Source organism: Tribolium castaneum, chromosome 9, assembly GCF_031307605.1.
Source record: "Tribolium castaneum strain GA2 chromosome 9, icTriCast1.1, whole genome shotgun sequence".
NCBI lineage: Eukaryota > Metazoa > Arthropoda > Insecta > Coleoptera > Tenebrionidae > Tribolium > Tribolium castaneum.
In genome coordinates this window covers 6,173,705-6,201,608 of record NC_087402.1, presented here as the reverse complement: position 1 = coordinate 6,201,608, position 27,904 = coordinate 6,173,705, and the positions used below count along the sequence as shown (strand labels likewise).

At 34.2% G+C, this 27,904-nt stretch overlaps 3 protein-coding genes across 3 annotated transcripts; 1 reads left to right on the top strand and 2 right to left on the bottom strand.

The window, feature by feature from the left end:
- Window positions 1-1,388: 1,388 nt before the first annotated feature.
- LOC103312691 (uncharacterized protein) lies at window positions 1,389-12,520 on the top strand. The gene is made up of 4 exons (XM_008194025.3): window positions 1,389-1,606; window positions 4,538-4,887; window positions 7,671-9,137; window positions 12,006-12,520. Exons 1-4 carry the CDS (start codon window positions 1,592-1,594, stop codon window positions 12,130-12,132), a joined length of 1,959 nt encoding a protein of 652 aa, XP_008192247.1. The 5' UTR covers window positions 1,389-1,591; the 3' UTR covers window positions 12,133-12,520.
- Window positions 12,521-12,646: 126 nt separating this feature from the next.
- LOC100142571 (uncharacterized protein) lies at window positions 12,647-13,918 on the bottom strand. The gene is made up of 3 exons (XM_001816182.4): window positions 13,273-13,918; window positions 12,959-13,221; window positions 12,647-12,902 (listed from the first exon to the last, which is right to left on the bottom strand). Exons 1-3 carry the CDS (start codon window positions 13,401-13,403, stop codon window positions 12,673-12,675), a joined length of 624 nt encoding a protein of 207 aa, XP_001816234.2. The 5' UTR covers window positions 13,404-13,918; the 3' UTR covers window positions 12,647-12,672.
- Window positions 13,919-15,567: 1,649 nt separating this feature from the next.
- Window positions 15,568-20,421, bottom strand: LOC664432 (uncharacterized). The gene is made up of 5 exons (XM_064358889.1): window positions 20,307-20,421; window positions 16,668-16,820; window positions 16,100-16,290; window positions 15,844-16,054; window positions 15,568-15,788 (listed from the first exon to the last, which is right to left on the bottom strand). The coding sequence occupies exons 1-5, from the start codon at window positions 20,419-20,421 to the stop codon at window positions 15,646-15,648; spliced, it is 813 nt and encodes a 270-aa protein (XP_064214959.1). The 3' UTR covers window positions 15,568-15,645.
- Window positions 20,422-27,904: the final 7,483 nt, after the last annotated feature.

Sequence of the window (27,904 nt, the reverse complement as noted above, 5' to 3'; positions counted from 1 at the left end):
ACTGCAGAAATTTTACAACTAGCGGCACGGTCCCATCGGGCGGTTTTAAAGCCAGGACCGGAATAAGCACACTAACGTGTTAAAAATGTTTTTATTAAAAAATTACATCAGATGTTCAAATTGATGACTATTTTGGTCTAAGCACAAACGAATTCTTCGTTTACAATCCGCATGAACACTTGCCGTAAGATTTAAAGATTAACATTCCATTTAGAGTAAACAGATAAAATAAATAGTAATTCGGACCTGAAAAATTCTTACCAACTGCCTCAACCTTCAGACCCAACATTGATCGCGTGCCAATTTTACGACAAATACAATAAATTTTTGAAAACCACCACCCTGATGGGGACCTTTTGTGGAAGTGATTTACGATTTTACCAAAATTCATGAAAAAAAAGCTGCCCCAATATCAAAACAGAAATTAAAAATTAACGACACATTTTCTCAAAATTTTAATTAGGCACTTCGATGCACTACCTCAAAATACACCTGTGGACCAAAAATCGTTGACATTAGACTATCGTTAACTAAGCGAAAGTGAAAAAACACACCATACAAGTAATCATTTTAAAAATTGGTCAAATCGTTCTTCTATACAATAAAATCACATACGATTTTTTTTAGAATTCTAGATAAATTACAAAGAGGTGAAAAGTGCCTGAGTGTAAAACTTGACGAACGTCAAGAACGTATTTTGTTAGTGAGGTGGCCTTTGGAGCGTTTCAAAGGCCGTTCAAACATCTGACTGCGATAACTCGCTAAAAAATTAAGTGAAATCCTATGTTCACGTAGGCATTTACTTTCTACAGTCGCACATTAGTGACAAAAATGACGATTTTCAGCGTGAACTCGCTCGAACACTGGCAGTAAAAGTGATATTTCCAAAAAATATCTTCCGGTTGTCATGAAATTAAAATCTCATCATGCTTGTTCTTCAAGTAAAGGGTCAGTGCCTCGCCGAATGTGTTATTTTCGGGTTCACTGCACGCGCTTACAATCATTTCCATCCGCGAATTATCATTTGACACACATTGCTGAAATATCTTAATTATTTTCGAAAAAATAATGAAGCTTGTAGGAATAAATCGAAGATTGATAACCGAGCTGACCAATTAAAAACCGCCGAAGGTGTCCAAAAGAATTTGAAATAATTTATAAATTAGCATCAACAAGCTCCTCGTGCGATTTTATCAAACTGGCCCATTTCTCCACCAGAAGCGCAGTTGTGTTTATTAATTTACGTCTTCGTGCCGAAGCATCGTGTGCTATATGTCAGGCTGCGTCTTTGTCTTTGGCGGTAAATGTCAATTAGGCCTTTCCCACAGGTAAATTGAACAATTTGCGTGGCCAATTATCGCCCCTGAGTCGCTTGAAAGCAGGCGAGGAAGTAAAGGAAAGCACTGTGGAGAGGTGCGGATGGTAAATGTGGGTCGGCCATCGACAGCAGGTGGAAAGTGGCTGATATCAAAGTTTCATTGAGTAATTTGTACGGGAGTGCAGACGACAACCGGTGCAGTTGAATGCTGGAAACCCTCGTGAACACGCGATTTCAGTGCTTGTGTCGTTGGTGATTTATACGGATTATACCATGGGGCTGCTCAAGGTACGCATTCGCCCACGCAGAAAACGAAAGTCCTGCCAAAGTTGGCACGGCCTAACGGTGCCAAACAAGCGGTGAAAACTCAACTTGGTTTTGGGAAAACTGGCGCACGTGCTTGCCATTGTCATGCTAATTGCGCGGCTTGTAGCAATTTTCCGGATTTTGGGTCAAACCTTGTAGAAAAATTCCTAGCACGACCATTAAATGGGATAATAAATAACTTGGAAGGCCTTCCTCTGCACGCTTGAGTCACTTGTATTCCAAACACTACAATAATAAATGTCAGAAGCAATGTTGTCAAAGAAAAAAATGATTTGTTGCTTGATTTGATTTATTTCCAAGTTGTTTAATTGCTCCATTTTGGCAAATGGTGTTTGAAATGATTTATAGAACGGGTGGTGAAACTTAATTAAACGTTTTCTACAGATTTTTCTGATTTCTTCCTTTATTAGTCATGTAAAATAAACTGAAGCAAGCTCATTTGCTACAAAACGAGTTGAAATAGAAAGTTCAGTTTCGTCTTGTTTCCGAACATTTATGAATTTTTTACACTATAACGCTCTTTGTTAAAAATAAATAGAGATAATTAGCACAATTTCTTATTATTGGCACTACTTCAAGTTTACTTCACAATGATTTCTTTCAATTTTAAGAGAAGTTTTGTTAAAAAATCTGCCAATTCAAACAAAACAAGCTGCTTTTGATTTTTTGTAGCAGGTAACAAAATTTTGTAAAATAAGTCTCTAAATATTTACATGCTAAGTGTTTTTAACACTTTTGAGGTTGCCTGGTTGAGCCTAAAATGTAAGTGCACTTTTTTGATTTATTATTTAATTTACCCGTTGACTGAATTTTACGAGTACAGTGAAACCCCCCTTAATAGACATTTCCGAATAACGGACATCTCTTCACAACGGACATTTTTGTAGGAACGTACAAAAACCTATATGAAAATTTCCACCTCCCATTAGTGGATACCTCTCCACAACGGACACTAAGAATACCCATCACTGTCCGTTGCTGAGAGATTTTACTCTATCTAGTGATTAAACTGACATTTTTAAATACATTAGAATTTAGCTTAATTTGCTAACTTTGCTAACAAAAGTAAAATATTTTTCTTTTTTTCCAACATTAAATCAAGAATAAAAAAAATAGGTAAGATGCGATTTCTAAATAATTCAACTAATGGTACGTGGATTTTTCTAAAGAAGTGAAAAATCGAACCAAATAACCAAGCAAAATTTTGGGGTTACTGGCAATTATTAAATAAAATTTCTTTACGTGAGCCAGAAATTTTTGTTTAAAAATAAGCAAAACTGAAGTACATTGAACTACAAATACAAAAAAAAACACATTTAATTTTTAGATATCTTGTACTAATGATAGCTAAAATTAAAACATGCTGCAAGTCTATACAAAACTTTGCAGTTTATTACCATATTTATAGCCTTTGTACAATACTCTAATGTATTAGGTACTTCAGCTTACGAGTAATTGTTGTAGAACCTACATAATTTCACGGAATTTGATTTAAAAAATAGGAAAAAACCGGGCGCTATTCCAAACACTCGAGCTTTCTCTGAACTGCTTAATTTCGGTGTTCCTTTGTGGTGCTAATTATGCGCATTACTATTTACTGCCTCCATTTCAGGCATGTTGAAGATGTTATTTATTGAAACTGATACTTGGGCATAATTGAGTGTTTACGATGTTACTCATAATATCAAAGACTGAACATTTATTATCTTGTTAGAGAGAGGATTTTAAATACCTGGAACCATAAATAATTATTTTTATGAGATGAGGAGAGGCCGTGATTTCTACAAGCCGGTGGTCTAATTCCCGACTTTTATGGATGCATTTCTTGTTTAATTGGATTCAAATTTTCTCTGCGAGTATTGTTTTGACTTTATAAAGTTACATAAGTTTCGAAATAAAAGAAAACCCCGATATGATATTCTGCCGGCGTCCACATATACCTCCTTTTTAAGTAATTTATTACATTATTCAAGAAGCGGTTCTTGGAACAGGAAAGACTTGAATGTCTGACGCCACACGTTCTTCAAGACGCGTTTCCTCTTCTAATTCATATACGCAATATATTTATATAAAAAGCCGCGCACAACGCATAACTTTCCATTTTATTAATTTTCAAGCACAAAATATCAATTAAATCTAAGACCGGAATTGATAGTAATTGCCGATTTCGTGACGTAATTCTGTGATCTTAACCCAGTTATTAGCCCAGTTGTAGGCCCAAAGTCTGCTAATCACACGTGAATAATTTTCACGCCGGCCAAGATATATTGGTAGCCAGAGGCTCATGTTACACTGCTTGATGCGCTCCAAGAGGCTATTATTTTTCTTTGTAAAACGCTAAATCAGCCGAATTAAGGTCAGCGTCTATTCTCGGTCTGGGTTACCCATATTCAAAATTATTAAATTCATCAATTCGTTTCTCTCGCTTTAATTATGCACATTGATTAGAGCCACTTCACGTTGCTCAGTCACATTGTGCATTTTTAGCTCGCTCTTCACGTGTTTTGGTACATGTTCCCACATGTGATGTGGATTCTTTGCTCCAGATGCAATCTAGGTTACACTTAATGGTTGATAATTTCATCCATTCATGACAAACACCGAATTATTTAACACGTATGCGCTTGCAAAAACCCATGAATATGGACTTGCCGTCACGGCCTAGTTTTCCCAATTCACCTTCCGAATTCTTACTTCACCCTCAAACTATTGACACAATACGCCATCCGCGCAATTTCTCTTCAAGATTGTTTTAAAATAGTTACTCGCAACGCAATTAAAAAACCGATGTACAGGTGAAAGTAGGTGATGAGACGGAGTTATTGACTCCGAAAACTTTCTTCCATCTAAACACCAAACGACTTGTAGCTCCAATTGTTCGTTACGTCATAGGTGCTCCTACTTTTGGCCACGTGTTCCGCCATACGAACGGAACCGGAAAAGCCGCCGCCGACAATCACCCGCACCGAAATCAAAGTCTCCAGGAGCTTGAACCCCGAAGACATGCAAACGCTCAACGTCATGACCAAAGATGGGAATGTGGCCCAGCTTATAGTCAAACGACGCGACCGCAAAACTGAGCAACAAGATGACAGGAAAAACCAATTTTCCAGGGCTATTTACGCCAATTGGATACCGGTCTCCTCCTTCTACTACCAGCCCAACATCATACGCTTGGACACTATTGCCTTGGTCCGGAACGCCACCCAGGAGAAGAAGCCCAACGTTGTGGACAGCGACAGGTGCGAATTTTTTATCAAATGATCAAAAAATAACAACTTTTATTTCGAGCTTGGCCAGTAGATAGACAAATAGAAGGTGATAAAAATTAGTATCTACTAATTTGCTTGCTTGGTCACTGCAAGATTTATCAAAAATCGATAATTTTGACTTTCAAAATGTAAAATAGCCTGCGGAGTTTTTATCTAGGTTTTTGGTGTGCCAAGTTGGAAATAGAAAAGAAAACCGTTTTGTGATGTTGTATGCGTTTTCGGACGAAATTTTTGATATTATAAACTGGCTTTTTGTAAGCCCGGAGTCACTCAAAATTCCCCGGAATCGACGAATAATTTCCGAAAAAATTCGTACATGTTTAAGCATTATTAGCTAGTACTGATAGTTTTCAAGAGTTATTGACCAATTTAAAATAAAGTTTGTTTAGTGCTGGTTGGAAGATTTTGGAAATAAAGAATTCGCTTTTTATAAGCCTAAAATTGTTCGGAATACTCCGGAATTAACAAAATTGTGTGTAGAGTTGTTTAAAGAATCCATAAATCTAAATAGTGTTTTTTTTTAATGTATCTGCAGACGAATCTGTAACTCCAGCTATTTACTGGGTTTTTTCTTATATGTAGGCTTTAAAAATGCAAATTCGGTATTTCTAGTTTTGATTTAGACATTACAGTTTCAAAAAATGTCTCCAAACTTATGAAAACTGAAAACTGTTAGGCTATTAACGCCATAAAAAATTGGTTTATCAATTTCAATAAAAAAAATTAAAATAATAAATCGACTTTTGTGAGCCCATCGGATCACTGTCATTTTTTTTCTTTCTCAGGAAATGTCGCATTAACCATTGCACACTTTCTGCGGAAAACCGCTGTATTTATATGAAATCATGATTGCCCGAATTTTCTCACCTACCTTTAAAGTTTCTCGGAGTTCTTAATACAGCAAATATAGCGTTTTTAGTAAATTGACTTTTTTTGCAGTAACATAAGTAATTTTAAAAGTACATGCTAATTTTTGTTAGTAACTTATCTACACTTCGCCGCAAAATTAAGGGATAATTTAATATTTTCATCTTGGCATAAAAGATTTTTATAAACTTATTTATTGTTAGAGAAAATAAATTATTTTTATTATTTATTATTGTTTCTTTGTGAATTTTAATGAGTAAAACTAGTACATGCTAATTTTTGTTAGTAACTTATCTACACTTCGCCGCAAAATTAAGGGATAATTTAATATTTTCGTCTTGGCATAAAAGATTTTTATGAACTTATTTATTGTTAGAATAAATAAATTATTTTTATTATTTTTTATTGTTTCTTTGTGAATTTTAACGAGTAAAACAATTGTAAAAAAAATTAAAACAAATCATTCAGGTGTCAATTTTATTTTTTTAATCTTTCAAATAAAAAACACAAAATCGTTGCAAAAAATGGACATCATAAAAGAATGTAGAGAACATCCTCATTTATCTAACACGAAAGTCGCGTAATAGAGACTCTTATTGAAGAAGGATTCTCTCAAGAACAAGCTGGTAAAAGATTGGATGTGCAACAATCCAGTAGTCAGTAGTCAGGTACCATAATTAACTTAGATACCCTAAAGGGAAGGTGATGTAAGGCTGAACTAAAACCATATCACTCTGACACTGGCCCTGTTTTAACGGTAGCTGACAGAAGAGCTCAGCTAGAATTTGCTCAAATTCAGTTTGAAAATTGGAGGCACGTATTTTTAGAGACGAGTCCAGATTCTGTTTATATGTCAATAATCGTCGTCTAGAGACATGGAAAAGACTAGGTAAACATTTTATTTTTCAATAAACCATTTGAAAAGTAAACCAATTTAGTGGCGTCTCTTTTATGGTATGGTGAGCTACGAGTATATACATTTTGAGGACCGCACGAAACTTGCAGTTGTTAATAGAAGTTTAATGACTATCTTAAAATATAGAGAGAAAACCATAACGTTCATTCAAAAATTATTTGCTGCTCTATGTGGTCCACAATTCATTTTACCACAATTTTCCACGTCAAGAAAATCCAACAAAAAGTAATTCATTTTATTGTATGATAACTATTAGTAGCGCTCGACCAAATGTTGCAAATATTGTGACAGGAAATCTTACCGCAACAGGAACTAATGTTACAGTGTGGCCACTTAAAAGTTTGAATCTCAATCCGATTAAGCACATCTGAGACAACTCAGAAATAAAAATTAGAGTCTACGAAAATTCTCGGAGGACTTTACAAGAAGTCTTTTACAGATTGCATGAAATTTGGTCTACAGAACAAAAAAAAAATTGATACTATAGTTCAGAGAATGTCTGCACAGAAGATAGCATGTGTAATATTAAGAGGTAAACATACACTTTATTAGTATCTTTTTTTAGTTAATTTTTGTTAAAAAAATTCAATGAAATTACAAGTTCTTCTGGTCTACGCTCATTTTGGAAAAATTATATTGAGTATGAGTGAATAGGTTCTTAACAAACCTATTTTATGTTAGTGCCAAATGAAATACTTCCACATTTAAACATACTTTTAAAAAAAATATTGAATTTTAGTTAATATCACTTAATTTTGCAGCGAAGTATGTTTTATAAATATCGACATAAGTAGAAACATATTATTGTATGATTTTTAAGCATCTGCTCATTACTTCACAAGTATTTACTTACAGTTTTGTGAATATCGAAGTAAGCATACATGTACTTAAAAAATTATAAGTATAAGCATGTTCTACTTTTTATAAACATCACCCAGTAATTGGTTGTGTTATTTATCCTTGTTTCCAGAATTCCTAACGTGCCTAAGCCCGTTACCATACGCTCTGGAGACATTTTCATCAAAAACAACGAGCCAAAGCGGGCGCGTTCCATCGTCCAGATGGACCAAGACGGCATTCCGGTGATTCACGGAGTGCGAGTTCCTGATGACGAAACCGACCGTCAAACTTGGCGAAACGCTCGAGTCATCAATGGAGAACTGGTACCATATGAGGAAGGTTACAAGCCACCACCGGCTGTCCCCATCGGTCAGCTAATCTACGCCAGTCAAGTCAAAGACAAAGAAGATTCCAGAAGCATTGGTCCTTTCACCAAACAGGACAACTACAAGAGCGAGGATAATCACAATTCGTTCGGTCCCTTCACTGTTAAGGACAATCTCCCGGCGGAAAAGCCCAAACAAAACGAAGATTATGTCAGGTTTAACAGCCAGTCGGGAATTGGCCCGTTTACGAAAGCCGACAACGCCAAAATCACAAGCTCGAAGTTGATCGATTACATCAAGGAAATCAACGCGAAGGAAAGCAAACGCGATTATTTCGCAAGACGGAAGTACCGCTCGTACGATGACAACACACAGATGCAGAGAAGGATGTTGCAATATCCGGGCCAGCCGTCCTATCCCAACTCCTTGCTCTACACACCTACGTCCAAGTTGAGCCCAGTCACGTTCAATGAGGGCGTTAGAACTCCGGTTTTGCAATACGCGCACCCGGAACTGGGCGTCCAACCCGCCAAAGCTACCCCGGAGGACGAAGAAGAAATGGTTTACAAGGACAACCAATACGAAGTTGACAGTGGCCGACAATCACAATACGATGGGGTCAACAGTGTCAATTACTACCGGAAGGACGTCATCAATTATCCTTACAACACCTACTACTACAAGCCGAAGCCGGAGCAACCGTTCTGGATCCGCATCTCTGAAAGCATCAAAGACAACGTCCAGAACGGTTTTGCCCGAATGCAGCAACTGACCCGTCCAGTGTTCGAGCCTTTGGTCGAAGCCACCCACAAAATATCGCACAATTTGGGCTTTTCCAAGGAGCCGCAAGCCCAGGAGAAGGTGGGGCTGATAGCCCCCATGGGCAGTTCGGTGATTTTGCCCGCGCTGGGGCTCGTGGCGGGCGGGGCGGCCCTGGGGCTTGGCGCGGCTGCGGTTGGTCGCTTCCTAAACCCCAACGACATGCGGGCGTTCGGTGAAGTTAACCCGAACGATATTGTGGTTATTATGGAGGAGCCGCCGCAGGACGGCCACGAGGAGCATAAGAGGTTCCGGCGAAACGCCGAAGATGAGTATTACATGCAGCAGTTGGTTGCAAATGTTGAGAAAGACAAAGGGTTGCATCATCTCGCCGCTCCGCATTTTTGGTCGGACACGTCCTGTGCCAAGCGGCTGTTTTGCGAGGTGATGGTGCGGCAGAACGACGACGAGGTGGTCTTGATGGAGAAGAAAATGGACAGTTTGATGGCATCGTAAGTATTGTGGTTGGTTACGCAACGTGCTCACTGTTCCAATGCACTTGAGATTTGAATCGGAGTGAGTGTAGAAAGTAGTTTTTTGTTTGGTTTCATTGACGAGTCATGGTTAGTTAAGTAGGACGGAGAAAGCCTTCATCTTTTCGTGGTTCTCACCACACCCAAGTAATCTTCGATAATCAGAACAAATCACTGTTATGGACCCCCGGGCTGCACAATTGTAGCACCCGGGAGGAAACACGTGGTGCGGCCAAAGAGACAGTCAAAGAAATTTTTCCCAATTTTTTTAATAATGTTTAGGCACACATTACACCTCCAAAAATACAAAACTAGGGAAAAATAAAGATTACAAGTCAAGTACAATTTTCAAAACCACTGAAAAAAATTTCTAAAACTTGTTTCGCGATATCAGATTTTCAGTCAGTTCTCTCCTGAAAAATCTTAGATAGTTTTCTCAGATAGCTTCTCAAATAAATACAGTGGTGTTCCGTTATAACGAATTCAAAAAATGCATCAAAATCACATCGTTATATCCAAAATTGGTATTGGTATAAGCGGTCTTTTTAGCAGTTATTTTACTTTACATATGAAATAAACCGAAAAAATAATGGCAATGGCAGATTTACATATGAGCTACAAGGAGGCAGAATTTTAAGCGCGACAAAAATATTTATATTTTGATTTTGAAAAAAATACCTACCTAGTAACTCGAGTTGCATTTTTTTAAAATAATTGATTAATATTTTTTTATCTTTTAAGTTTTTAATTGTTTAGTTAATGAGTTTTTAAAAGTTTGCAGTTGTAATTTCAATTTATGTTTATTAAAAATTTACGATGAGTAATGATAGAAAAAGTCTAACTAGTACATAAACATAACATTGAAAATTTTTTTTTGAAAAAAGTTGTGGACAACGTAAAAAAGGTGTAAAAATAGCTACGTGTTTGTAAAACAAAAACTTTTTTAATAAATAAAGAGTGATTCTTCAGTATATCTCTCATTAAAGGAAACATTTAACAATTGGTGATATTACAAAGAACTTTTCAGGTTTTTTAATATAGTTTTCAGGACTTTCTTGTATTTTAAGAGAGATTTGGATTGCTATTTCATTTAAATAGACTGATAAAAAAATTAAGAATATTTACTGAATTTTAGAGAAAATCAACTGACCAAAAGAATGAAGTTAAAAGCAGATACATTTTTGCTGATCTGTCTTTATTAGATTCTAGCACACGAACATTGATAGTATTTGTTTCATGTTAGACTACTTTAACTATTGTATAGTAGTGTATATTAAAACACCAACCTACCTTACATTTTTCGAGAGTTTATACAGTTTATGCAGTTTATTTGAGGTGTCAAAAAGAGAGAGACGAGGAATGTATCATTTAAAATTTTAAAGGGTAATTTATATTACGTATACAAAGAGATTAGATGTTCTCTGTCAATAAAAATTGCTTTTTCTTGGAATTTGTTAATTTTTCCTTATTTTATGAATTGACTAATATATATTTTTTGAAAAAAAAAAAATGTCACAGGCAGGGATGGCAAAATTAAGTAGCCCTGGGTGGCAATAGATATAAAATACACGCTACTGATCTATTATTGTAAAAAAATATGAATTCATTGCGAAACAGTAATACTCGTATGTATACTGTATGACTTCTATGATTGTGCAAATATTGTTAAGAGGTGATCGTAGAACTTAAAAGTGGATATAGTAAAAAATAATTCAACTTGCTTTTTTCGAATATTTATAGTTTCTGAGATATAGTGGGTTTTGGTCGGCGAATAAATTTGACACGAACAGAAAATTTAAACAAATCATCTCTGAGCGTTGTTCTTTAATATCTATTACACTGAGTTAAAATTAGCAGAATCAGCCACAGAAAAACAAGTCCTGCCATAAAAAAAATAAAAATTTTTTGCTTCAACATTTTTGGCAAAGATACCACGGAGTTTCATTTCCTCAAATAATTATTATTAGTCATGTACATTTGATAAAAGTACTGAAAATACGCAAAAGTACTGCATATATCTAAAAGAATAGTAAGTAAGTAATAAACCTTCGTATAAAGCAATTTAATGTATTTTGACTTTTTTTCAGTGAGTAATTCAATTATCTATTCATCAGTTAACACTTCTCTTGCTGCTTTGTTATTATCTACCTCGACATATTTCTCAAAATTTGGTGAAAAGTTTTTATTATGAACAGAAGTCAAATTTTAAGTCAAATTTGGCTCGTTTTACCCGGAAGTTCGTTAAGTGGTTTCGGTAAAAGAATGCATTGAGCTTATGGAAAGATTTTCGATACTTGAAAAATAGTACGTTATAGCCAGAAGATCGTTATAAGTAAGTTCCACTGTAATTCGTTAGTAATTTTCCAGCGACTCATCTCTTTTTGAACCAAATCGTAAACAAACTTTGAGGAAAATTTGAGAATAATTTAGTGATTTCACGTTCGCCCAAACATTGTATCATATGTGGAACAATTTAAAAATATAACATGGGGCTCCAGGCGCGGAAATGTAACAACACCCAGCGATTAATTCGCGTGTCCGGAGGCCCCGTCCCATTAATCAAATTACCAACAAAGATGCGCTTATGTAAGCCTTTGTCGGGTTTTTCCATGCCGGGTCGACAATGAAACTTACATAAGCTGAAAAGTGTGTAAATAATTATAGCGGATTTGCTGTAAAGAGGTTAAACCGTCGGAGATGAGTCCGGACTGGAATGCTGATTAGCCGCAAGCTGAAAGTGGTTACTTTCACTCCGAGACAGACAATAAGGAGCCGTTGGTAGCACACAAAACGTTATGCCATCTCTTACACTATAATCACACTTTAATTGCCCATTTTTTGCTGCAGGGTGCATCCAGACGTCGCCAATCAGGTCTCGCACCATCTCCAGCAAGTCATGGATTCGGTCAAAATGAGGGACTGCTCCAAGCTTTACTGCAACAGGAGGTACCCTGTTCCGGCTCCGGCGGCCTAATCTAATCACTTATCACAAGAATTGTCCATGACCAACGCATCTGAATATTTATTTTTTATTGTTAGTAGTTTCGCTCGAAACATTATATTAATGTTACCTTTTATCGAATATACGTTAATTACAACCAATTACAGACGCCTTTGTCTGGCTTTTGCCATATTTGTGTACGTATGGTGGTAAATTGTTGAGTACAGCACGCGCCAAAATTGTGAAATAGTTTGCAGAATTGGCCAATAAACGCGCAAACTGTCCATTATTACTTAGTAAATTGTCAGTGCTAGATAAAGTGATAAATAATTGTACATAGTCACCCCCCCTTCTTTTAATTTATAAATGTTACGCTAAGAGATAATTTCTGTTAACTATTCCAATAAAGCTATAAACCGTACAGTTGTTTATTTTTGCAAAATCCGTTAACTGGCGCCAACCCGTTTCTCGCGAGTTGTTTACCAAATTTTTGCATAGAGAGTAAAACAAGTTTATAACACAAGAACAAATTTATTCACAACTGACCCAAAAAACTACACATCTTCGCAAAACTCATTGTTTCTCGTTCAAACCGCACCTAAATCTGGCGCAATCGCCCCCTGCCAGCCCCACATCAGCGGCTTGCTCCACCTCCTTCAGGACGTACTCATAGCTCCTGTCAGGATCAAGCGCCAGCATCTTGGTGGCTTTAAGGAGCATATCACCGGCAGAGACGTATTTCTTCGCTTGTTGAGGTTGTTGACATGCTACGTTTTGCAGACATCCGTTATCACCGGGCGAACCTTAAAATTAAACATCAATCATCGCATCAGTTTTTTCAGGTCAGTATTATTCCTACCGGTTAAGTAACTCAAGAAAAGTAGAACTTCGTCTTCGGTGAGGATTTGCTCTTCGCCTTCGCTGCTTCGGCCTAAGCCGCCCTTCCAAGTGCCCGTGCCCAAAGACCCAGCTGCGAAAATCAAGGCCTTGAGAAGCACCAAAACGAGCAAGTTTGTCAAATTCAGAGAAACCACCTGGGAACCACCGGGCGCCGTGGCGCCGTAACCACGCGACATCAAATTGCCGGCGATTGAGTTCAGGAGCCCTTTAGCGTCCAGACCTCTGGATAGAATACAAGATTTTTTTTATGACTGGCACAAAACTGGCGCTTACCTTGCGATATCATTTTCGGTTTCAACGGCAGCTGTTGACGCTTTTAGGAAAACAGCCGAACATAAAATCACTGCAATGAGTTTACAAGTCATCTTTGCGCCGAAAGAGCTGGTGCAAGAATGCAAGCACATATTTTATTTATTTATTTATATAATTTCGTTATAGAAATCTCGTTTGTTATAGAGTGTCATTCTATTGTTGTTAGTCAAACGCTATTGTTTATGCTTCATGTCCTGAACAAACTGTCTTGTTTTATACATTTACTGTAGAAATCACAAGAAAATCGCTTCAAGTTTTTTCGAGAACGTATTGTTTGAGTTGAATCTTTTCGTTATGTAAGTTGGGGAAAGTAAAAAATGATATTGTTTAAATAATTTTGGTCAAGTCGGAGGCTTTTCCGCAATCATGAAAGAAAAGCGGTTAAACATTCGCTCTCAATTAATTAATTTGAGAACAATTATATTTAGTGTGCCCATAATTTGCGTGTTTATTTTATTTACATATTTTTTTGTAAGTAGGTACCGCGCCTAGGTACACATTTTTTTCAATTTTTTTGTATAATACTTCAATTTCACCATTACCTACTATTTTTGTATAGGTATAAGCTTGTTATATATTATATTTTCTTTTTAAATTAAAAGACAGTAAAGCAGCAAAACATTTATTATTTCATGAACCTTCCCTGAAATTGAGAAGCTGCTATATACATAGTTCATTTTTTTAAATTAATACCATTTATATTCTTAATAATTGTAAAAGTAACTGCATTTTTCTTTTCCTAACATAGCAAAAAAAAAACAGTTTAGATCTCAAAACACAACGATTCAATTCTGATTTTCAGCGGTTTTTTTATAACATGGGGCGAGAAAACCACCGAACAAACGGTCTTTTTAGTACAAACCGAGAGACTGACATTAGTCGTTTAGCCAATGGCTTTTTGTAATAACAAATAAAATGTTCTTAATTTTTTTCAACATTTAACGACATGTAGCTAAATCACTTATTTCCACTTATTTCCAGACATCTTTGCTTATATAATAATTATTATAATCGTAAAAATAGGTATTATAAATATTCTAAAATTAAAAAACCTTATTTTCTTATACACTTTTTTTTTAATTTTTTATATACTATTCTAATTCCACCATTAACAATTTTTTTGTAAGCTTGTTCTAAAAAATTTCAATTTAATTAACAAACAATGCAGCGGGAAAACAGTATTTATTTGCTAGGTAGCGTCTCCGTTGAGAAAACGTTAAATTTTTTTTCAAAAATAAACTTAGCAAACAGATCACTTAAAAATTGCTGAGTAACATGAGATCGAAAATATGCTTAATTAGAGCAAGCCTTGAAAAGAAACTGTAACTTTAGCCACATCATACGCCGTGTAAAACCAACATATTGTCTTATATCTTCAAAAGTGCAGACGTAAATAAACGGCTAACCTGTGGCTAAAGTGTAATAAACGGCTAAATATGGCTAAAGTTCTGCACGCACATCATGCTCTAATTGAGTATATTATCGGTCTCATGTTATAATAATTGTAATTGATAAGATTATCACTAGTTGTTATAGTTATAATTTTATTAAAAACATGCGTGAAGTGGCAATTTCCTTAAAAATTTCAGCCACTAAAAACTATGAACACAAATCATCCAAACTTTTCAGTTATGATTAACCGCGTAACTACATATTTTTAGAAGCATTGAAGTAAATGTAACTTTTATTCCAGCTGACATTTATTTTGACTAACATTTCTGTAAAGGACACATATTACACTGGTCACGTTAAAAATTTAAAAGTTAAAACTTTCAGGACCGATTTATAGAAGCGTCATTAATTTAATACGCAATTAAATGCGTGATTAACTGCTCACGTGACCAAACTGCACCAATTTGATTGGTCTATTTGCGTTATTATCTTTTATCAACGAATTAAAATTTAATAAAGCTTTTAGCTTTCTATAAACAAGCTCATAAACTATTTGCCAAAAATTAAATTAATTATGTTTTATGGATTTCCGAAAACAAACTGTTGTATCTATTGTCTTCAAAAATTGAAAAAGTAATTTTTTACACAAAAGAATTAAATATGAAATAGTTAATACGTAAATAGTAGGTGATTTTAGAAACGTATATGCTTCCATGGCGTAAAAACTTCATTCGAAATTTTTAAGCGTTTGTAAATTAGGTCTCATAAGCTTTTACATTGATTTTGATCTTTCAACCTTTCAACCTTTACCAAATAATTAAAAAAATGTTGAGCTGTCGTATTCTAACAAAATAAAAAAACACGTTTTTCTTGGCATTTTTTTATTAATTCAATTACTCTACAAGCCAATATAATAAAATAATAAAAATATACAAAATTGTTTTAGCCATGAGAAACCATTTTCACAGAAGGCTGATTTCTGTTTTCAGCAATTATGGCATTTCTCCGCCCTGAGGTGTATTCTGGATAACTCAAATAGCCGTCTTTGTCGGAATCATCTTCCGCCAAAACACGATCAATTAGTTCTAAAATACAAAAATATAAATACAGATATATTTTAAAAAAATACAAAAGCCTTACCAACATAATACTCAAAATCTTCAAGTGAGTGTGTGTCTTCACCTTCCTCATGTTTCTCTTCATGAGCAGTGTGAAGAATAGCGTTGAGAATCTCAAGCCCGTCAAGTTTGGAATTTTTGTCAGTATCATGTACTTGAAAATAGTAAAACTCTAGTTCCTCATCAGTCATTTTAGAAAGATCGGGTTCCTTGATGATTTCTTCCAAATGTTCCTACAATACGACATTAGGAATTTTTTTAGTGGAACTTCCTCCAACCTGGAGATGTTCCTTGTCGTGCAAAAGCTCCGCGTCCTGCGTGAGCTTTTCGGGCGCTGTCTTGGTGGGCCTATAGTGCACATGTTTGACGACCGCCTCTCCTCTCGGGTGATGTGGCCCTCTGCCCTCGCTCGCTTGTATCAAAACCATGATCAGAAAAAATCCCGAAATCATCCCGTCGGCCTCATCTCCTGTAAACAAAACATTTAGGGTGCAAGCATCGAGGGGACAACCACACACTCTGCCAGACTTTTATTGAATTTCATTGAAATCGAAGTGTTGACGGAACAAGTTGTAGATATGTAATGACGGGCTAATGAAGGGGCTCCGCCGTGACCCCCAGGGAGGGTCATTAGCGTCCGATAACATCTCTTGTTACAGATAGAGGGCGTGCGCGCATATGTGCGCTCAAAGTGTCGGCCTCAAGTGCCTTCAAGGGCCTCCCTGGATCATGAATTGAAAGCTTTATATAAGGGGTCGAATTGCTAAACACCTGTTACATTAAAGGGGGATTAAGGGATTTGTCGCGCCTCTCTTCGCTTCATACAACAAGAAAAATTACACTTACGTGGAGCTGGAACGGGTTTGGATCGATCGACAGCTTCCGCAGGACATGCGCCCAGGAATTCGCGATTTTGTCCTGCAATCTGGCAGGAATAATCACTTGCTTTCTCTTCCAGACGCTGAGAGGCGCCGCGATGCCATTTTTGGACCAAACCAACTGAATTATCTTATTATCTCTTTGAATACTTTTCAGCAATTGTATTCTCCGCCTAATAGTGCGGAAAATTAGAGATATTTATTGCACTTACTTGTTTGGGGAAGTTTTACACTTTGATAAGTTCGTTTAAGGAGCGGAAATATAATTTGACATGTCAACAGAATAATTGTAATTGTAATTAGTCCCTTGCTTTATGTCCTAAACGGTTTAATTAATTCGGAAATTGTCTTTATGTTTCTAGGCCTTTTCTATTTTATTACACACTTATGTGCGTTAAATTTGTCGTAGGTAGGTAGATTTAGTTTAGAAAGTGTACACAATTTGCAGAAATGTGATTGTTTCAACCACTGGCAACAAGAATTGAATAAAGTTGAACTTTCTAGTAATAAATATTTAATTAAAAAATGTATTCAAATAGACAGAGGCGGTTTTAGGTCATGGGATTCCGGTAAATTAGGGTCGAAAAATCTCCTTCCATTATGAAATGCGTTATGTTCTGTATTTAATAGGACGTTTGATCTCACCGCCCTATTAAGCCTCCAGTTGAATTCCTAAAGGAGCCTTTCGAAAGCTGTTATGGGATCGTAAATAAATTAATTCGTGTCTAAAAATTAAAAATGAAAATTCCCCAGCAAAAAACTCGACAATTAATTAACTTAATAAAATATTAATTAAGATTTGAGATTGATGTTGTCAAATAAGTTTGATGGTCAGACGGATGTAAAGTGAAAAAATTGTGTTGGACTTTGGATTTGACTTGAAACAGCATGTGGTATTAGAATTGAAAATTATTGTATCCAACTGAGATAAAGATGAAGATTTATTAAGTTGGCACGTAACGTATCCGGGAAAAATAAACTGTTTTAATTTATTTAAATCATTTGTCTAATTAAGAAGGTGGCAATTTTGTGAAACGTCTCTTTTATGTATCAGATAACATATTTAACGTTTACCGTCTGCGTCAGCAAAACCTTTCTATTTGCGATTTAGTAAGAGATGCGAAATGCGTCTAGTGTTAACCTAATTATTAAGCCACTTTTTTCACACAGTTTACGATCTTTTTGAAGAAATATTTGTCACACGGACCGATATCAGATTCCACTTTATGTTAAAAAATACGTAATTTGAATAGTTTGCGTTATGTTGATACTATCAACAATTAGGAAATCTTGGGCAGTGATTTCTGTTTTCGTTTTTAAAAAATATTAAAATTAATTAACATTAATTGCGATCTTTTTAGAAAATTGTCAAGAAAACTAGTCCACTGTGGTTCAGTTCAAATAAATACAGGACTATTGTTTGACTTCAAACAATATGTCCTCACTTTTAAATATTGATATATTCTTTTAACACTTTAAAATTATTAATGACAACTTTCCCAAGTTTTGTAATAAGACGCCCAAAAAATATAATTTTGAAAGGTCCTCAAAATAAGCCTTTATGTCGGTAATAATTTTCTCGAGCAACGTAAACTTTTCCAGCAGGACATTTCTCCATATTTGTCAAAAGAAAAAAGTCTCTGAATGTCAATACGACAACATAAACCCTAGCTTTGATTTCTTTTGGTGTTTACTCAAACTAAATTTGAATATTAATTCCAATAAACCAGGTGTTTTAATATTTGAACAGGAAAATATCCTGTATGAACTAAGACGTAACGTTAAAATAAAAATATAGAAATACAGTCCTGTCGAAAAAAGAAATAATTAAGCTTTTATTATCTTATTAGAAAAAAAAACATTTAAATGATCAAACACCAAACTGTATTAAAATACAGTAGAACTTGGTTACAGCGAACCCGGCTTACAACGAACGCTCGCTTTTAACGTCCAAAGTGGTTTATGACTCGGTTATAACAAACAGACTGCCTTTTTTTTACGTTTTCTGAAACAATAAACATTTGCAATATTGCAGAAAAACTCCAAAACTAATACATATCGCGAAAACGTCTAAAATATTAAGTACTTCACACAAAAACTAAGTACCTAAATATTATGATACAAAGATGGGTAAAAATATATGTAACCAAACGTTTTGTGCCCAAACTATAAAGCTTACAAAAAACCAATTAGTACTTTCACCAAGTACTTTAAAAAAGTGATAATTTTTCAAGAACAATATTTTTTGAAATTCCTTCTAGTTTTCGAGTTATTAATTTTTTTAAGGTCACCTTACAACGGCGATTTTTTTAATAAAAGATCAGTTTATAAAAATTACTCCTAATTCAATAATTGCGTTTTTGGACCAGTGTTTTTTTTTCAATAAATAAATTAAATTTGCTTTCGAGAACATTACAAAGTTTTTTTGAACTTGGCCGAAGAGAATAAAAACATCAATTTTCAGCCAAATTTGAAAAATCGTCGTAATGTGTGTTAAGAAGAAAACTGTAATAATTTATTTAAAAAAACATTGGTTCAGAAAAAAAATGAATTAGAAGTCATTTTTAGAGCATACTCTTATACCAAAAAAGTCGCCGTAATAGAATTACATTAAAAGAAAATAATAATTCGAAAACTAAAAGAATTTCGATATATTTTAATCTTGAAAAATGTTCACAATTTTAAAATACCTAATGTACTAATTGGTTTTTTTTCGTAAGGTTAATAGTTAAAGCCCAACATTGTATGTCTACCAATGTAATTATGTATCTTTCTTAGTAAAATAGAATAATGCTTTATTTTCTGTTTTTATTTCAAATTTTAGAACTCATCTAAGTTAAAAATTACTCCACAAGGACAACGGATAAATTCCGAAGTTCCTTGGGTATTCGTTATAACCGAGTTCCACTGTAGTAGGTATATTCTGTAATAAGTTTAAAATAAGAAATATTTCACACGAGTGGAAGCTTGACACCCAAGCCAAAGACAAAATATGCTATTCCAAACACGTGGCAGACTATAATTTTTCTACGTCTCTAAAATCATTAATTTAAAACTTTAAACAATATTTCAATTTAAGCATTTTTTTTAATGTATTAGTAGAAAAAACCTGAGTATTACATTAATTTTTTAATCAGTGAGATATTGTAGGGACTTTTACAATAATAGCGGTAGATACTCGTATATGCTACTTATTCCATAGCAAGTGTAGATTTTTATTTAAAATTTTTATAAATCTAATTTAGTCTTGACCGTACTTTTGCACAATTTTGATGTCATGTTAAATACAAAAAACGCCATATTATGTATTTTTTACTATTTATTTGTATTATTATGTTTTATTATATTTGTTTTATTAATGCACAGTTAAGCATTTTATCAGGTAAAATGTATGATTCTGGAATCGTTTAGTCAATGTAATTCACCTGAAAAAATTAAATAAATGATTGCAAGTAAAATTAGAAAAACAGAGCTTTATTTGAAATATTGCTGCATCTCGGAGGATGTTATTTACAGTGGTGTATTTCAAGAAGGCAATTAGCGAACATGCGGTATCTTTGTTGTTATGTATTTCCGAGTCAAAGTAAGCTAGTGCATTAAAATTCACTTGAGAGTTGGTTGAAGTCTTCTTTTTTGAATACACGTCCCTGCAACAGATGCATCATGTCGCAGCAAAAGCAAATCGAGAACCAAAACCCTCCGTAACCGATCGCATCTGACATTTTCCGAGGTTTTGCCCAGCTCTCGCCAAAGTCGTAATAATCGAATAACATCCTTGGCTGTAACACGACCTGAAAAAAGCTTCTTCATGTAGGCAATATCCTGGCTGTTATCCTCGTCCTTGACGATGAAAATTCGTTATCGGTCCGAATAAAAGCGTGAAAGCGCCGCTTCCTCAGCCGCATGAATATTCCGCCGCCTCCGCCGCCGCCTCCGTCAAAAATCACGCGCCGAATTAATTCGAGGGTTTCAATTTGGGCAAGTTAAATATGTATAGTTGTGTTGTGTGGTGTTTAGCGCCTCATGGCCGCTTCGCCTGCAGAGTGCGATGTTCGACGACGACGCTGCGATGGCGGTGATCAATAAGCCGGGGCCCGGCGGCGATGTGCGGTTTCCATGGAGACACCCGGCACCACAGCTACCACGCCACCGCACGCACAAAAGTACCGACGATGGATTTTTTAAATACCGAAACGGACAAACCACCACACCGAAGGACACCACCATGGGTGGCGGAGAAATGGCGAAGGCGAAAAAAGGAAAACTCACTCACATTTGAATATTTAGGCTAATGGGATTTTTAACGGAAAGGATAATCAGTTTCAAGGGTCAAGGGTTACGAAGTTGTGGAAATGTTGCAGCAGAAGAATGGATCATTAAGTGGATCAGCAAAGTCATAAAAAAGGGCGACACGGTACAAAAACTGTACATTTTGGGTGTCTGAGTAAAGTGGCTTTTGCCTTCGAAATTGATTAATAATTCAAAGTTGCCAAAAAAATATGTTGCCAACATATCTAATACCAAACCAAAAGATCACCTTGTTGAGAAATGTAATTGAACGCTAGCATAGTTGTTGTAATCACGACAATTTCGACCTAAAACATTCCTGAATTAACCCAACAACAAAGTTTTAGTAAAAATATCAATTACAAAAAATACAGCTTAAAAAAGTTTTATAATTATTACACTATGAGGTACTCATTTTTTAAGATAACTCGTGTCTTCGCCACTCGTTTTATAAAAATTATTTTTTAATTTCTTTAAATATAATGTTTTTTGCCTGAGTTTTAATGTTTATGTTTGCATTTTGTTGTTCAGGAAGAAGATTAAAAGAGAGTTGGTCCTTGTTTTTATGCAGAATCCAAATTTAAAACTCGCTTGTTCCTATTGGTTTTACTTTTTTGTATTTTTTGTTTCACACAACTTTTCCAGGTCTGCCCCTAATATACAAAAGACACAATACACTATATACAAAAAATACACATTTAGTTATAAATTAATTATAATCATAAATTGCTGTTTTTCAGAATTAATTATTATGTTTTCTCTCAAGAGACGGAATAAATGTGATTGTAATCTATCCCATCTTAATCACTAAATAACTAAAAACGTTACAATTTTTTAAAGAAGTGAGCAAATTTGAGAAGATCGGAATATTATGTCAAACACCCAGTTTTTAAAAAATTGTACCTTCTTAAAGTTGTAAGTGCTCTTCCTCTCTCAGAAAAATTATACCACATAGTTAACATTTTGAACAGTCAAGAAATCAAATTTGTTTTGTAAGATAAAAATTTAAAATAAATATTAATAAAAAAAACCTGATTTTTTAGCTTGTGTTCAAAATTTTATCCTGTAGAAAACATAAAAAAATCTAACTTAAAAATTTGTCTTTTAAAAATTTGTTTTTACGTCGAGTTCTATATAAAATCAATCATTTTTAATGCTGATTTCAACCTCTAACAACAATTTTTGTAACAATTGCAGCTATGAGTTTAAGCCAAGATTAAAAAGGATTATTTTTTTACAGCATACGTCTTTAGTGCCCCATAGTCACACTTCAAAAAAATTTGAACAACATTAAATAATACTCTATCGTTAACGCTATGAAGTTATTTTTTTGACAATATTTAATGAAGTACAACTTTACAAAACACAAGCAGCCTCAGCTACGACAACATTCTTAAAAAAAAACATTTATTAGCTAATTTAAAGAATAAGAAAAAATTTACAAACTTAAAAAAAACAATATTGACAGAAAGACATTTTTTATTACTTTTTTTATTTTTATTTTTATCACTTAAAGAAGTCTAATTATTCTAACATCCAACAAATTCTATCAATTTTTGAGCATTAAAATTTTCTAAAAATGCAAAATAGTTCTGAAAATTCACTAAAAATTCATTGAAATTTTTTAAAATGCAAAATAGTTCTGAAAATTAAAATGAATAATTTGAAAAAGCTTTTTGTAATGTCACTAAACATGCACTATATTTTAAAATGTTTTTGTTTTATAAAATATCTATTAAAAATAACTCTGTATATTTACTTAAGACGTTTTTGTTTTTTAAGAAACAGCCATTTTTATAATTTGTTCTATATTATTACGTTGCCGCTGACTTTTTTCAAAGTATTATGTATTTTCTGTATTATGTATTATTCAGGCTTTTTTTATCATTACTCATCGTAAATTAATTGGTACCATCTATCTACCTCACACTTTTGCTCTAGAAAAGAAAAAGCTAGTCAAAATACTGAAAAATAGTTAAAAAAAGCCATTCTCAAAACGGGTTTTAAATTCTTAAGAAGTATTTTAATGTTGGTGTAATTTCAGATTCTTAATGTATCATTGTAACTAACAAAATAATTTTTACTTTCAGTAAATTATCATAAACTTCTTCTTTCTATCAAATAAAGTAAGTACTAGTCGTCTAATAAGCCTTTGACATAAACTTTTTTCTAATTTAGATGCCCAAGTATAAGTGGTATAAGCTTAATCATAGAATTTTAATACAATGTTGTGGATTTTTATAACGCTAGAAATTTTTTTCGTGAAAAAACAAACCATTAATAACATCCAGAATAATCGTTTCAATGAAATTTGCGACTGTATTTGCTAGAATTAGATCTAGAAACACCTCATATTTTTATACTAATTGTTTTTTTATTGTTTACCGTTTTATATTGTCAAAAAATTCTAATAAAAAACATTCTAGGTATAATCAGCGTTTAATGAAATTAAACATTGCTAACTAGTCAAAGAAATTTCAAACAGAACTACACTGCTTTCACGAGTTGGAAATTTAAAATGATTCATCAAAAATTTATTTTCAAATTTTGAGTACTAGAAAAATTAAAAAAAGATTAGCATCATGAAAAAAATCGAGAAAAGGCTGAGAAATAAAAATTTATCTCTACAATGCACTTTTACCACAAAGCTTTGGTTGCTGTATAAAGAAAAAGACTAAAAAAACTAATGTTTTTTTATTGTAAATAAATGTAAATTGTACAATGTTACCTCACCTGGCGTTAGCATTTTTTTAAGTTTTATTTAGTCCTACCCGTGTTATTTTATAGAAATACAGGCGATTTTTATTACAAGTAGACTCAATAATACGTATACACGTACTATTTTTCACAAAAAATTAAATCTGGTATTTTACTAAAGAGCACCTGAACATTTTGGTTGTAATTGTGGAAGTATCTCGCTTCGGAGAGATCACATCGTCGAGTGTATTTTGCAGAGCAATGTCGCCAATAATATAAGAATCGAACAGTTCGTCGAGAAGAAGCGATGAACAGAAAATTGAATTTATTTTTCAATCATTGCTGACTGATGGGCAGTGTCCGCCAAGAAGTGGGGAAAGAGGCAACACAGGAAGGACGCCTGACATCCGACTAAATTCACTCTGGGGGAAAACGAACGACGGCATCAATTTCTTGAAGGATAATTGAAGTATTTGGCACAACGCACCGCCAAACATTCTCTCTCTCCTCCGAAATAAAAAAATCGCAAACCATGTAACCGTAGCTTCGGCTGTAAACCGAGATCGGCACTTAAAAATCCTCTCGGCGAGATAAAATCGACACGGTGTATAATAATCATGTCCACTTTACATATGAAATGGGGTATAATTGCATGCAGTCAGGTCCTCGACGGGGCCCGCGTGTGATTTGGTTTCTTTTCCGGGCGGCGCTCCGCCCCCCAATCTGTTGTGCGGTGCTCGCTATTGATGCACACAATGAGGCACCGGGCATTGTTTATGTATGTACGGCATTCACATATTGTAACGCTTCTATCGTTACACATTGTTAACAAATTGGGTTAGAAGATGTGCTTGCTTGCTCCCAATCGCCACTTTTTCCAGAGCCTCCACTTCAAGTGCAAATTAAAAATTGACAAGGTGGATGGAGCTTTTAAGAGCGGCTTCGCACATGGAGGTAAAAATAGCAGCGCACCATGTATACACCAAACACAACCCACCACATCGCATTAGAGCGCACCTTTTTACGGGGGCTTTTTAAAAATGTATAAAGGTTGAAGCGCAAGCTTTATCAGACTTAAAAGCTTTAAGCTCGGTGGCCAATTACTGCGCTAAAAAGCCTTGCATATATGATGGCCGCTAATATGGCTTCTGCAAAAAGCCTCCATTTCCTAATAAATAAACAAATTTATCTAAAGCTAATGGCCTACGTGCGCAACATTCGTTATAAGCACATGGATAAGCCTCACCTACATTTCCCCAAACAAGTGCACCTATTTGTTATTATTATCCATTTATTACGTTTCCCTTGACGCTTAAATAATGCCTCTAAATTCACTAAGATAACCAAATAACCACATTTTTTGTACAATTTACGCTTCAAACTAACTGTCATGTTAATAATAGAAATATGAGCAATTTTTAGTTGTACGGAAACTTCATTTTAAACCGCAGTTTTGCGCTCCAAAATAATAAAACGCAGAAAAAATTTGTAATATCAAAGGTTTTCTATGAAGCTGTTTTATTGAGTGCATTTTTCGATATTTTTTATTTTTTTATCGCTTGAAGCCATAGCCTTAGTTTTCGCCTGAATGAATTCGTCCGCTGTGTTATTAAGTTATTAAAAATAAAAACCTTGATTCGGCTCGGTGAAGAGTTAAGTGAGGCCCTAATGCGATAATAAAAATGGGTTGATTCCACCTCGTGCTTTTAATCTTGATCCTGTTTCTTGTTAAAGCAAATTAAGCTCTGTATCAGAGCAAGAAAGTTAGCAAAGTTTCAGCTTTTCAGTGTTTCAGCTTTTCAGTCGTTAACTCAAGACGTCTAAATAATGCATGAGACAGATAAATAATTAAAATTTTGGCAAAGTATTTTAATTAGGCCTTTCAGTGTTTATGTTAAATTAAAAGCCTTTTAATATTTTTCCGCGTCCGCTTTCTGCCCACAACCGCACGATAAAATTTTAATCCGGATTAATCGGATTAGCGGCAATCTGATGAGCACTATCACCGATTGCAAATAGTTACAGATTTTTAATTAAGTTCGTAAGTTGGTTTAATACGCGGTTAATTATTCTCGTCGCCGACTTCAGACGCGAGGATTTCTCTCTTAAATTATAATAACAAAGCCGAATGTTGGCGTGACATGAAAGGGGTGCGAGTGTGGTACATATATTCGTAAAGCTTCACTTTATTGTCAAGCCCACCATCACATGAAATCCGAAATGGTATCTGCATTGCCTCAGGACGTTGAAATGCGACAATACAGCCCCGTCTTTTACCATATGTCTGTATGTTCTAACCCTCGCACGCATTTGTGTAATTCGCATTTGCTCAAACTACGTTACAAACGCGCACAAAGAATTTTAAGACAATTTTGGAGCCATTACACTCAGAAAAATAATGTGTTTTCTATTACAGTAAAACCTCCCAACAACGGACACCGATAAGAATTGTCCGTTGTGGAGAGGTGTCGACTAATGCAAGGTGCGCAATTTTAATATAAAAAATGTATTTTTTGATACAGAAATATGATAAAGTCAATATAGCAATCACAAAATTAAAAAAATATATATTTATGACTCCACAAATAAACAATACATCATAAAAAGTATTTTTTTAAATTTTTTGACAGTGTTGGTATTTTTTATTATTATTAAAAATATATTAAAATTAAAATGAAAACATTATAACAGTAAATACTTGTTTTATTTTAAAAATTTTCATTTTATATTTGTCTGCTTTTAGAAACCGTGTTTTTTACAATTTTTTCTATGCCACATAATTTTAGCAATTTTTTTGAACAACTCTAAAATATTCAGACAACATATATGGGTTAACTCTGGTGCGAAGACGATTTTTTTCTTTTTTACTATCGTTTTCATCAAATTTTTTTGCACGTTTTTCTGAAAATGTTTAAATATACTTATTGATATTTAATTCAGAATTTTTGATACTCTTTTATGCTTATCTACATAGTCCATGAAATAATTGTTCGCTTGTTGCACCTCCACTCTTTCGGTGGGAAATTTATATAACACTATAGTAATTGGGAAATATTTTTTTGGTCCGCGTCCGCTCTACAGAGAGTTCGTTGTTCAAAGGTTTCTTATATTATTTTCCAAAGTATTAATTAAGTTCCTACAAATATGTTCGTTCTGAAGAGGTGTCCGTTGTCCGGAGATGTCTATTAAAATATGTTTTACATACTAATAAAAAATGTACGGTATATGCAAATCTTAATTTAATATTTTATATTATAAGGTAACAATTAAGTAGGTAATATAATGTTACTACTAGAAGTCTAGATGTTACAATTAAAAAATAATTTTAGCGCAAGGTGTAATTTACTTTTTTCTTGTGTAAATTTTACGAAGCAAGTGAATACAGTACAACCTCCCTTAATAGACATCTCCGAATAACGGACACCTCTTCACAACGGACACTTTTGTAAAAACGTAACCAAACCTATGTTAACATTTCCAACCTCTCATTAGTGGACACCTCTCCACAACGGACAATTAAAGATTTCCATCGGTGTCCGTTGTTGAGAGATTTTACTCTAGTAAAATCAAAACTACCACAAAATGTTATGCCTAGGTATTTAATTTATTTTTAAATAAGTTAATAAATGTTGTATTATTGCAGATATACTTCACTAATAATAAATTACAAGACTAAAATATATTACTGTAGCTACGTATTGTATGTTATCTGTTCCATGTAGTATTTTATGTAAGTTATGTACTATTATATTTTTTTTTATTAAAATAAAGTACAGATATTTATAATCACTGTGTATTATTACTACCTGTCTCGTCAAAATGTAAAATATACGTAGAAAAATATAAGTGAAACTGCCAATCACCCTAATAGTAACACCTACTACAGTGATATCTACTTATATAAAAAATGGTTGGTCTAACACATCGTATAACGTTAAATTGAACATCTGATCATCTGTATGTAAAAAAACGCTATGTAAAAATAACAGCTGGTAGGCGTAATAATCACAATATAATATATTATTATACGAAGTTTATAAGAAGTTCTATTGTGGCACGAATGATTTTGGAGCACGACGAAACGAGTGTACTATACTATTTTTTCTACTCTCAATTTTGGTTGTTTGTTTTTTTCAGTTTAATTTAACAAAATCTATTCAAACTATTTTTTCTTAATTTTGTTAATTATTCGGACTTTATATTCAGTTTCACAATGAACAA